This window comes from Corylus avellana, chromosome ca7 (assembly GCF_901000735.1).
Source record: "Corylus avellana chromosome ca7, CavTom2PMs-1.0".
Lineage (NCBI taxonomy): Eukaryota > Viridiplantae > Streptophyta > Magnoliopsida > Fagales > Betulaceae > Corylus > Corylus avellana.
This window is the reverse complement of record NC_081547.1, coordinates 24,677,057-24,689,617: the sequence shown is the minus strand read 5'-3', so window position 1 is coordinate 24,689,617 and position 12,561 is coordinate 24,677,057. Positions and strand designations below refer to the sequence as shown.

Sequence of the window (12,561 nt, the reverse complement as noted above, 5' to 3'; positions counted from 1 at the left end):
AAAAGCCTTTTCCAGTCGAGAATCCACCAAACTATAATCCATCACCTAATTCCGACGTAATTTTTGATACAAGAAAAAAGTATTTTTCCCATTCTCTCTCTCTCTCCCCTCCCTCATACCGCCTCTCCAATAACGCTTATGGATTCCAAACCCCACCTGAAATTCCCAATCCCATAGACCCTCAGATTCACTAAAAACCACTTTACCAAAATAGACAGAAATAGAAAACACTGAAAAAAAAAAAGTTGTATACTCTGTTTTTTTTTTTGTTTGTTTGTTTCCTGAACATTACCCAGAAATTTTTAGCTCATTCCCAAGAGTCCAAGACCTCAAGTCGTGGTCTTGTTTTCAGGAATCAAAGAAAACAAGATCTCTGAAAGCAAAAAACACTTGGGACTTGAATTGTTCTTTGATTTTTGATTTTTTTTTTTCTTTTCGTTTTCCGAGTATGCATAGATCTGGAGCTACGATGGCCTGGAACGTGTTCAAGTTCTGTACCGCACTGCGAGGCCTGGGCTCGATCATGATCCTTCTGGTTCTTGGGGTCGTGGGGGTGACCTACTACGCTGTCGTTTTGACCAATTACGGCCCCGCTTTGTACGACGGTGGCCTCGATTCGCTCACCGCTCTTGTCGTCTTGATCTTGTTCCATTGCTTGGTAAAGCTTCGAAATTTATAGCAATTTCTTTTGAATTTCTGTTCTTTAGTTGTTATTGTTGTTGTGGGGTTGAGGGGTTTTGTTAGAGTTTCTGGGGTTTTAGGAAATGTATGCCTTTTGGTTTAGGAAGTTTTTATTTTTTAAATGACATTGAGAAATTCAGATTCTTCTATATTATACAAAAATTTACAACTTTTGATTCTTTCTTTGTTGAACATTTGCATTTATATTATTAAATAGAAAAATTCAGCTTTCTGGGAAGTGATTGAATTGTCACATAGATTTGTTGGAATTATGTGATGATTGCACAGTTGGTGTGTTTGCTTGCCACATCTCTGAATGCCTTTTTTGGCCACTTTAGTGAATTTATGCTTAGAGTGCAGAATATTGTGAAAATGGCATGTGTTAGGTTGATGGAAAAAATGATACTAAAAATGGAAATTTTGTGATGATTTCACAGTTGGTGATGCTACTGTGGAGTTACTTTTCTGTTGTTTTGACCGATCCGGGTAGTGTACCTCCTAATTGGAGGCCTGCTATCGATGAGGAGAGAGGGGAGGCCGACCCATTGAATGCGTTGGAATTCAGTAACTTGCCTGCAGACCCAGTGACGAATCAAAGGATCCGGTTCTGTCGGAAGTGCAACCAGCTGAAACCACCTCGATGCCATCATTGCTCTGTTTGTGAGTATACATAAAATTTCTCCATGCATATATATATATGCATGCCTATGTATATGTTCAGGGGTGATAAGTTGCATTGATTTGTTGGATTCAGGTGGGCGATGTGTGTTGAAGATGGACCATCACTGTGTTTGGGTTGTTAATTGTGTTGGGGCATTAAATTACAAGTATTTCCTTCTTTTCTTGGTATGTTTGCTTTACTCCCTAAAAAATCAACTCCTTATCGATAGGATTTATTCATTTAGAAGTTTAGTTGCTTTTTTATTTAGCTTTGTAAGTATGTTATTTTCAATTTCTTAATATGCTTACCCGAGCTGTTTGTTTATTCTACTTGTGGTTGTGGATACATTTATTTTGATTAGGTTTATATTATGCTTTCCCCCAGTGCTAGTAAAAGACGGTAATCATGCATCAGGGTCTATTGCGTATATTCTTCTGTTTCAGTCTTTCTATAATCCATTCTTTTATAACAAGTACTAGTGTATTTTCTTGCTATTTCTGTCTGTGACTATTGGTGTTTCTCTTGACCCTGTATTGTCTCCTACTGACACCTCATTTCAGAAAAGCTTCACCTTTGTACTTATCTTATCTCAATAATTGTTTCTTTGGATGTTTCTCAGCCCTTTATGGTTCTAACAACTTTAGCACCCTGTGCACTGAGCCCTTTATAGTTCTGACAACCTTAGTGCCATGTCCAACAACTTTAACACCCTGTGCACTGAGCCTTTTCTAGTTTCGACAACCTTAGTGCCATGTCCACCACCCGCTATGCTCATCAGCTCATTCATCTTCTGAAAGAATCTTTCTTTTGCTTTTAGGGTTTTTAGGTTTCTTGGGTCAAAGTTGTTTGCTTTTTGTAGATATGACAAGATTGCTTGTTGAAGAAGGCAATCAGTGAGCGTCACTGATGCGCTTGATCATATGCTTGTAGCGCATTCAGCCCTTTTCGTTGCCAAAATTCTTGAGTAGATATGCTTGCATTTTCCGTCTCACCCTGTACGGTTTTTGCATTCATCAGCTCGTACATTTATTTATTTATTTTATTTTGTTATACTTATCAAAAAGACTATCTCAATTCTGGTCCATTGTTCTTTTTCATAGGAAGATGAAAAAATTATAGGATTGTAAATTTATTTAGATAGCTAAGAAGGATGTACAAGTGCATGTGTGTGACTATTCTTTATTATATCTTCTTTTGCATGTGACTTAGATTCAAGCCAACTGAATGCCATTTTTCAGTGCAATGATCAAGTTTATGATTTGAGATTTCGCAATTCTTATATACATTTTACCACTAAATTAAATAGATAGGTTCATTCTATAATATGAGGATGAGTCATCTGTTTGCTGGTAGAAGGTTGATTGCTGTTAAGAGATCTCCAGGATTGTCTGATATGCTTTTCCTGAAAAGCTTTGGTATGTTGGGAAGTTCTAGTTGTGAAATAGAGTTTCAATACTTTTTCATTGTTATTCAAGAGGCTTTTGAGCAGGGGTGGAGCCAAGTATGGTTGAGTGGGTACAATTTAATTGACCCCCCTTCAAATTTCTGAAACTTTTAGGTTTGGGTCATAATTTCTTAACTTTTACAATATTATTGTTGCACGAATGATTTTTTTTTTGGGGGGTGGGGGGGGTGGGGGGGAATAAAAGATGTGGTTACTTTGTAATACTGAAAAGTTATCAAAACTTATTATCAAACAAAATGATAAGATTTCAATTGATCTTTTTGGGCCCACTTTAAGTCTGTTTATGTGTTTTTTAAATTAGGCCACATAGTTCTACCTTGGCTCAGTGAGCATATTCGCTCTCTTTTTTTGATAGGTGACCAAAACAATTTAGGCTTTCTTGTTAGCTTTTTTCTTAATTGATTTTATTTTCTTTTCTTCTTGGATTTATTTCTTTCTACTACCTCTATTTTGTGTTGCCTAACAAAGGAAAAGAGAAAAAATTAAGAAAATTTGTGGTGGAAGGAGAGAGCTTGTTTTTAGTTTACATCAGTTTTGGATTAATTTTTTTAGTTAATACACATAAATTAATAATATGCATACATACATATATAGAGTCAATCAACTGTTATTCCCCCACTGAATAAAAATCATGGCGGTTCTACTGCCCTTGGGGAGATGTTTCTTTTCCCAGGTCCTCTTTAGTTACTGATTTTCTATCTCATGTTTTCTTGACACTTTAATGAAAAGTAATTAATTTGATCTTTAAATCTCAATGCAGTTCTACACATTTCTCGAGACAAGTCTTGTAACACTGTCATTACTTCCACATTTTATAGCATTCTTTAGTGATGGAGAAATACCTGGAACTCCTGGCACCCTCGCAACCACTTTTCTTGCCTTTGGTGAGGCCTGAGAACCTATGTCTCTGACTTGTTTAATTAATTGCATCTTTATTTCTCTTTAACTATCTTTGCTTTATTTACAGTCCTGAATCTGGCTTTTGCGTTGAGTGTTATGGGGTTTCTGATAATGCACATATCATTGGTGGCTGCCAACACCACAACAATCGAGGTATTTTCTTTTGCTTACCTTTATATATTCATTTTTCACAATTTTTCTTCTAATTGGGGTTATGCTTAATGCTGCTTGCATGAGATGCCAAAAGAAAGCGAACCAAGAAGCCGTTATTTCAAAATTAGGGATTTGGTAGTGGTCCTGTTGGCATTTGGCAAAAACCTATATTATGTGGAGAGACTTTCCTTGAATTATACTAACATACCATTCTGAAGCCTGTTATTTTGGCATGTCTTCGGTTTTAAAACTACGGATCTAGTTCTTAGTGGTCAGTACCACAAGTGATGCAGCATTTTCAGATGCTGCTGTCATCTTTTTAAAAGTTTGAATTAGCTGCCCTTTTCTTTGGTGCCTTGTGCATCTTTCCAGATGCGAGGAGACTGGATTGAGTAGAGCTTGGAAGTAAAATTAGATGTCTGGTAATGGACTTTGTGGCCTTTTGGTTAAACCCTTCTTACTATTGCTAGAATTTTTGGGACAAGCGGTTTTTGGTTATAGCCATATTATATTATATTGGGGAGGGACTTTTCTTGAGTGCCTGTTTGACACTTGTCTGAAGCTTCTTAGCCTTACAATGGGACTATAAGTAATGTAGCACGCTTAGATGATCCAATGAATCTTTATGAAGTTTGAAATGGTGAATGTAATTGCTGGGTGGGAATTTTTGAATGAATTAATTAATTAAATTCTCTACGAGAGATATTATCACAATAACATTTATGGAACACTGAGTTATTCCCTTTATAGTCAAGCCATCTTCTGTTAGGACAGCGCACTTGGCCTTCCATAGGGAGAGGCTGCAACAGATATGTACTTTGTTTCTGATGGATTTATTATCTTGTGATCAGGCATATGAGAAGAAAACCACTCCAAAATGGCGCTATGACCTTGGTCGAAAGAAGAATTTTGAACAGGTTGGTAAAATTTATTGGCATTTTCTTGGTGTCATAAAACTTATTATTCAACAGATAAACTAGATAGTGATTGATAGCTTCTCAAATTTGGTTTTAACTCACAGTACCAGGTAATAGAAAGCTAAAGCGTTAATGTATTAATTTGTTTAGAATTACCATGTCCAGAGACCAGAATGCATGAATTTTCTGAAGTATATTGGGATGTGATGATGAAAACATGACAGGCTCACTGCAATCTAAAAGGGAAAAGGGGGTGGGGGGAATTCCGATAAGCAATTGATGTAATTGAGAGTGGCAAAAATATCAGGATGACAAACCTCAAAGTGCAGGAATTTTTACAGTATGACTAAACTTCTAGAGACTCCAAACGCATATAGGTCATGTTTGGATGTCGCATTATTTTTTAACTTTTTTTTTTTTTTTTTTTTTTTTTTTTTTTCTTTCGAATTTATCTTTGGAACATGCCAAATTTTTTTTACACCCAACTCAAAAAAAAGAAAAGAAAAGAAAAGAAAAAGGTTACATGTTATCAGGAAATGACTCTCTGGAGATTGGAGATTGGAGAGTGGGCTGCAGTAGCAGTAATTGCACATCATATATTTCTACACCGTGTCATTTCATGCTTTTTTTTTTGTTAAAAAGAAAAAGAGAGAGAGGATAGCAGACACATGACCATTTGAAATTATGTTAAGAGTTTATCTTGGACCTGCTGGCTTCCAAAATTTGAAGATGATGGATGTGGGTACTTTTGTTTCTTTGCCACCTTATGGTGCATTATTGTCCTAGAGATCTTATGGTCCATTATTAAAGAATTATTGTCTTGGAGTTGGAGTTGGAGTTGGAGATCCCATGCTTTGTTTCTTTTTAATGTTCAATTTGGGGTTTGTGTATCAGGTTTTTGGGACAGACAATTGGTACTGGTTTGTCCCCGCTTATTCGGAAGAGGATATACGACGGATGCCGGCGCTGCAGGGGCTTGAATATCCGTCAAAACCCGACTTTGATTCCCAGGAGTTCTAAGAATCACTGGTACCATATTTCAATAAATTCATAATCTCCGGCCTTGTAAGAATAGTGATGATGGAGCCTTCCAAACTGCTTCCTTAAGATTTTTAATTTGATCGAGCAGCTTACAACTAATTGAGGCTTCTAATACATTCATTTCCACGAGCCTCTTCATGTAGCGGATAACAAAATGGTTGAGAGAGAGAGAGAGAGAGAGAGAGACGGCAGATCAAGGAAAAAGCATGTGGGTGGCAGAATAGTGAGGATAGCTTGAAAGGCAGGCTAATGTTTTATTTCATGTGTTTTTTAATCATAAATATTGGGAAGTTTTGGAAGTGTAAGATAAAGTGCTGCAAGTTTTTCATGGGGGGGCTTTGTTGTATTTGTTGATTGAAATGGCCAATCAAGTGTACGTTTGTTATTCATTCTTGTTATATATATATACCTTTCATATCAAGATTTATGCTTCCTTCATTCTTTCATGTCTGTGTTGCCAAATGCCAATCACCTGCCACCTCTGTACTGTGATGGAAAATGAATTTTTAATATATATATAAATTCTGAATGCATCTTTTTTTCTTTTTTTTTTTTTAATTAAAAAGAAAAAAAAAGAAAGAAAAAAAAAAGAAAAGGGATAGGAGAGTGACACTTCATTGTCTAAACACTACAAAAAAAAGTACCTGTTTGGCTGTTTGGCTGTTTTCTTGTACTTATTTCAAAAGTTCAATTTTGTTTTTTAAAAAATTAATATATATTTTTAAATTTTAAAAATACAAAAATATTTTCAAATACACTTTGCTACAGTATGTTTCTAATGTTAGTTGCTATAAACAGGATTGTTTCTTTGTCCCTTTCTTGTTTAGGTAAAAATAGGAGAATTGTCTTAAATTTCGAAAATCTCTGACGTTGTCAAAAATAAAAATAAAGAGATAAATGCAAAATCAATCTATATAGTTGGCCTAAATTACAAAACACTCCATGCAATATCAAAATCAACTCAGAGGTCTTTGGGGTATGCTAAAAAAACGATTTAGTCCCTATGTCAAATTCCGTTAAAAAATTTAACAGATTTTGTAGTTGTCATGTCACCACCAATGAAATGATGACACGTGTTGCTCTTAATAAAAAAATATAAATATATTAAATAGATAAAAAGTAAACAAAAAAACTAAAAATTAAATTTTGTTAAAAAAAAAACACTACACAGTGTTCTCTCTTCCCCCATTTCTTCATCGATCCTTTCCCCTAGACCCATTTTCTCATTTCCCCCAATTTTCTTCCCAAACACATTCCCCACCCCCCAAAATTTCCCCTGTGCAACGACGACCACCACCGTCGGCCTTCCCCACTGTGCGACGATCTGTTCTACCACGCCGGAGACCCTCACCGGCCTAGTCTTCTTGTCTATTACGTTTTTTTTGTTCTCAATTTTTTCATGGGTTATTCTCTATTTCCCTGTTTCAAATGGGTTGTTGGTATTTTCTTTGTGGAACTGGAAAGGACGCTCCCTATCATATTTGAATTAAGTGTGGGTTTGCTGAAGAAGAAAAGAAGTCGGTTCAATTTCCTTAGCTCTTTCTTATCCTCTCACCTTTGTTGAAGAAGAAAAGAAGTGGGTTTAATTCATCCAAAAAAAGTGGATTTAGCTCGTCGTCGGAGATGTGGCTGGCTTGTTGTCAGCGGTGCTCGGCGTTGTGGTCTTTGTTGCCGGCCGTCGATGAGGGGAGAGGGAAGAGAGATGAAATGGGGGAAGAGACAAAGATGGAAAGGGGAGGAGAGAATGATGAAATGGGTTGTAGAGAGAATACTGTGTAGTTTTTTATTTTTATTTTTTAACAAAAATTATTTTTTATTATTATTATTATTTTTTTTAACTTTTACATATTTAATATATTTATATTTTTTTTTTATTAAAAGCAGATATGTTACTATTTTATTGGTGGTGACGTGACAATTAACGAAATTCGTTAAAATTTTAAATAAAATTTAACTATAGGGATTAAATTGTTTTTTTTTTTGGCATACTCCAAGAATCTTTGAGTTCATTTTGAAATCACATGAAGCATTTTGTAATTAAAGTCGACCACAAAGACCGATTATGCATTTAACCTTATAAAAATAAAAATAAAAATTTAATTAATTAAAAAAACAAGGCGAACATTCTAGCTTATGAAAGAACATGTTGGAGGAACATTCTAGCTTATGAAAGAACATGTTGAATTGCGTGTCGCTCTCTCTCAAGTCTCGGCATATACATTTCCTCTCGGAAAAGAGCAGGGCACTCTGTTTCCCTCTCTCACACACACACTCGGAATCTGCGTTCTATCGTCTTCCAACGTAAGTTCTCTATCTCTCTCTCTCTCTCTCTCCGCCTCTGCGCATGTTTGCCAAATATATTTTCAGAAGTCTCAGAATATAAACTTGGAAGTGTTCATGTGTAAGTTATTCTTATTATTATGATTTTTAAATAATATGGTTATTGAATAATACAAGATATTTCCTGGAATTGATTTACTTGGTTTGTTAGTTCTTAATTAACTCTAATACTTGACTTTGTTATCTTCAACGCTTAATTTGTTAGTTTCATGACATATTAAGGAAGTATATCTTTTGGATTATCTGAGATTGGGTAAGTTTTCTTTTCCCACATTTTCTTGGCAGTGATTCAGTGACACTGAGTTTAACAACTCAATCGTTTATATATATTTTTTATTATATTGAATTTTTGGTCTTGAACATTTGAGGTGCCGGTTTAACGATTAGAAATTCTGAACTTGTCTCTGTGATCGTATGTGATTTGAATTTTGCCCTTGTTCATATTCGTGATTAGGATGATTCTTATGAGATCATTCTTTTTCCAGTCGCTTCATTCATTGGCTTCATGCTTATTTGTAATAGAAATTTTCTTCTACTAAGTGTTAAATTTCAGATTCTTTTGAGTTTCTGAGCAAAATAACCTCTTCGGTTCACATTAATGCATCTCACATTTATAAGCTTTACTAAAAGTTTATATTTACTTTATAGAAGCAAAATCAACACAGAAAATAAAAGGTAGTTTTTTTTTTCTTTCTCAAATTTTCTTGGCGACCAAGCAGATTTTCAGAATTTTGTGAATATTAGTTGTTCCTTAAACGGATTTTTGTGTTTTTAGAGGGATTAGAACAGGACAATATGCAGAGGGGAAGAGAGGGTCGAGATGACTTCTTCCATTCAGGTGACCTGTTGGGTAGTTTTAGGGGTTTTGGTGATGTTAGAAGATCCCATAGAAGTATGATGCCTAGCCTTTTTGGAGAAAGGGATCCATTTGATGATCCCTTTTTCACTCGCCCATTTGGAAGCTTGTTTGATTCTGGCAGTGGCATGTTTGGTTCAACTGCTGCAACCAGTAAGCAGGATCAGACCAGTAGAGCAACAGGAATAGTAATAGAAGAACTAACCTCTGATGGTGAGAGACTGAATGAGGAAGATGAAGGCACTGGGGTTGAGAAGGATAATCATCAAAAGCATTCTCAGTCAATCAAAGAACCATCTGTTGAGCATCCGGACGATGAAACCGATGGTAACTGAACTTGTTTGTTTGCTTTACATTTTCATTCTAAGGTCTCTATTTTAGCCTGGGATTTTTCTTGCTTAACAATTTTGACTCCTGGGTTTGATTTCATAGAGACGAAGAGCAAGAGTGTGGTTTGTGGGAATGACCGTAACAAGGTTGAAGGGGAACATTCCCAGGCTAGCAGAGTCGGTGTTCAGACTTGTAGAGTCACATATGGTGGTGTTAATGGAGCATATTACACATCTACGAGAACCACAAGGGCTGGCACTGATGGAGTAAGTAACTTTTTAAGGGCAAGTTGTTTCACTATTGGCTTTCTTCTGGATCTAACGCTGTGATTTTGAATAAGGTGATGCTTGAGGAGACTAAAGAAGCAGATAGAACAACAGGTCAAGCGAAACATAGAATCTCTAGAGGGATTCATGACAAGGTAATTATTTAGTTGGTGTAATGCACTTCATTAGAGGTCCATGATTAATGATTATGACACCCCTAGTTTGTGGGATAATTGATTGGCAAAAAGATGTTTCAAATGGATGACCCTTCTCTTGCTGTATTGTTAGTGTCTGGTGCAGAGTGTGTTAGTGCATTTGGTCCTTGAGGATCCATTCACCTTCATGGATGTTCTCATTATCTTGGCTTGGGAGATATAAACCCCAAGATTACCTGCCCGTGAAATTTTTATTAGTGTAGCTCGCATTATTCTCGAGTGAGATGTGTTCGTTATATATGTTCTATCATACTCTCCTTCAGTCGATCCATGAAGTTTTATAACCTGACCTCAAGTCATTTGGAATCTCTTTATTTCCTTCTCCCAACTCTTTTGGGTGAAAGTTGATGGAAGGATACAACAAGAAATTGGTCTCTTTATTATTATACAGGGAACTTTAACCATGTGATTTGCGGTGATTGATGTGGTTGCGTTGCTTATGCAGGGTCACTCGGTTACAAGGAAGCTCAATTCAGATGGTAAGATGGATACTTTGCAAACTTTACACAATCTAAATAAAGGTTTGTTCCTGATGTCTATGATTAGTACTTAAAGTGGCATTATGTATTATGCAATTGCTCAGCCATAGGCTAACATTGTGGTGCTTATTCCAGATGAGCTTGCTGGTTTTGAAGAAGCTTGGAAAGGTAATGCTAAAGGAAATTTGCCGGGCCAGGAAGATGGATTTCATATGCATGGCAATGCAGGTAAGCTACAAATGGTGGTGTATTTTTTTTTTGGATAAATAGAACATGCAACCAGGTGTACAAAATAACCAGAACAGTTAGAAATACAGGGAAATAAGAATATGAAAACATAAACAAACAACCAAAAGAGTACATTGTCTTTAGCAACATTAACATTGCAGTTTCTATTGACAGTCTAGATGGGATCCTCGCGATAGAGCAAGTGAGAGGGCATGCTGCCAGTATAACTGGTTGTAGCGGCCCTATGGGTGGAGTTGCGAGTATGGCTGAAGGCACTCATATTGGTCTTAGTTTTTGGCCAGCCTCAGAAGGAAATAAGGAAACCAAGAAAAACTGAATAATTAGAAATGGGGTCTCCTACTAGAGTGGTCCGAATGTGGATCCGGAAGGCTCCATATGCCCAAAGGGAGCACCACATGTAGAGATTTAGAGGCGCATGGTTAGAGGAGGCCAAGATCTGCTATAAATAACAAAACGGGTATCAACGCATGCAACCCATGCGTGCCACAAAAGTGCTTGGGGAGCATGGTGAGGGGGGAAAGTTGAAGTAGAGAACAGAGAGATGGTGAAAGAAAGGAGTACATTAGGGTGAGGGGGGAGGAGAGAAGGGAAGAGCCTCTTGTCAATTTGAGATTTGGACACTTGAGGCTTTGCAGAGAATTCTTTTGCTAAAAGAGAGCAAGAGAAGACTGAATGGTGGTGTATGGTTTTTTTTTTCTTAGGTAGCCAATCTTACCTCCATTAATTACTTCTCTTAGTAGCATTTTCATTTGTTACTTGGTTGTGGGGTATTAAACGTAAGATCTAGGGTTTTTTGCCAATGGACTCAAAAAAAGCCTCATACTATTCATCTCAAATTCAACTCTCGAACATTCTTACTTTTTACATCACATCAATCACATTTTACTACTATTCAAATAAAAAATTCACTACAAAACAACATTTTTTTCACTTTTCCATATCAAACATTCTTACTTCTTTCACACATCAATCAAATCTTGCTATAGTTTCGGGCCACTTTCTTTTTTAAAGCCATTAGCATACAGCCCCTAAGCATTAGAGGTTTCTCTTGCTACTTTTTAGTGGTTGATCTATTAGGTATGACTGATGCCCTATGACATGCTTATCTCTTGATGTGACACTGCTCTTTTGTTGCTGCTTGGCTTTTGATTTAAACATATGTTTGGTCTGGCTTCCATTTGTTAGGTTCTAGTAGCAGTAAACAGGAGAAGGCAGGTTGGGGAGGTTGGGCCCTCCCATCTGTAGAGCAGCTCTGGAAAGCTGGAGGAACGAAACCAGACAGTGAAGCCAGAAACAATTTTTCTGCTGGGGGAACCAAAAAGGTGGTCAGAATCAATATAGAATGAATTATAGTGTTGGAGTATTTTACCTGTGTTATTAGTAGGTGATCAAAGAACTTGGTGTTTGTGTCTTTGGGAAGGATAGCGTGCTCAAAAGTACTTTTGTTGCAAGTTTTATTTTGAAGTTGCAAAATCTCTAACTGTTTGAATACACAATCTTCTTCAAAAAAGCTATCATATTTCTGTTCTGGGTTTATTCATTCCTTTACACACTTATTGACGTGAGTTTTAAAATAACTAATGAATCACAAATTATTATTAGATTTTGATTCAACAATAATTTAAAAAGTCACACAAGAAAATGTGAGCATGTGTCGGAATATCAGTCAACCCAACAACATTAGTAAAGTTAGATTTATCGTGCTCTGCTCCTCCGAATCACCCACACGGCCACTCCTTCATTATCACTGGCCTCAGCAGCTTTTATCAACATCTGTTTCGAATATTTGAATAAGAAAGAGACCTGAAAAACCATAAATAATTAAAGGGCAGCTGTAATAACCAATGTATGGGCATGGAGAGCAATGTGATCCGGACATAGATCTCTGTGTTGGTTTCGCGGGGGCAAACGAGCATCAACGCACCTTGTTCAACCATTTTCTATAGCAACTTGGTCTTACATATTCATTTTCTCCTCCCTTTTTTTTTCAAAAATAAAAAATAAATAA

At 36.4% G+C, this 12,561-nt stretch overlaps 2 protein-coding genes across 2 annotated transcripts; both read left to right on the top strand.

Moving 5' to 3' along the window:
• Positions 1 to 6,239, top strand: LOC132188314 (probable protein S-acyltransferase 14). Its single transcript, XM_059602738.1, has 7 exons — positions 1 to 658; positions 1,119 to 1,341; positions 1,436 to 1,527; positions 3,568 to 3,691; positions 3,775 to 3,860; positions 4,712 to 4,777; positions 5,672 to 6,239. The coding sequence occupies exons 1-7, from the start codon at positions 449 to 451 to the stop codon at positions 5,795 to 5,797; spliced, it is 927 nt and encodes a 308-aa protein (XP_059458721.1). The 5' UTR covers positions 1 to 448; the 3' UTR covers positions 5,798 to 6,239.
• A 1,767-nt stretch (positions 6,240 to 8,006) lies between these two features.
• Positions 8,007 to 12,089, top strand: LOC132188580 (uncharacterized). Its single transcript, XM_059603079.1, has 7 exons — positions 8,007 to 8,119; positions 8,934 to 9,341; positions 9,447 to 9,610; positions 9,685 to 9,765; positions 10,271 to 10,346; positions 10,440 to 10,532; positions 11,739 to 12,089. Exons 2-7 carry the CDS (start codon positions 8,954 to 8,956, stop codon positions 11,897 to 11,899), a joined length of 963 nt encoding a protein of 320 aa, XP_059459062.1. The 5' UTR covers positions 8,007 to 8,119; positions 8,934 to 8,953; the 3' UTR covers positions 11,900 to 12,089.
• The last annotated feature ends 472 nt before the right edge of the window (positions 12,090 to 12,561 follow it).

Bases quoted from the DNA above. Each gene is read 5' to 3' on its own strand.
- LOC132188314 (XM_059602738.1), top strand. From the start codon at position 449: ATGCATAGATCTGGAGCTACGATGGCCTGGAACGTGTTCAAGTTCTGT. The intron at 1,528-3,567 runs GTATGTTTGCTT...ATCTCAATGCAG, and splicing joins AGTATTTCCTTCTTTTCTTG to TTCTACACATTTCTCGAGAC. The intron at 3,692-3,774 runs GTGAGGCCTGAG...CTTTATTTACAG, and splicing joins AACCACTTTTCTTGCCTTTG to TCCTGAATCTGGCTTTTGCG.
- LOC132188580 (XM_059603079.1), top strand. From the start codon at position 8,954: ATGCAGAGGGGAAGAGAGGGTCGAGATGACTTCTTCCATTCAGGTGAC. The intron at 9,342-9,446 runs GTAACTGAACTT...TTGATTTCATAG, and splicing joins TCCGGACGATGAAACCGATG to AGACGAAGAGCAAGAGTGTG. The intron at 9,611-9,684 runs GTAAGTAACTTT...ATTTTGAATAAG, and splicing joins CAAGGGCTGGCACTGATGGA to GTGATGCTTGAGGAGACTAA.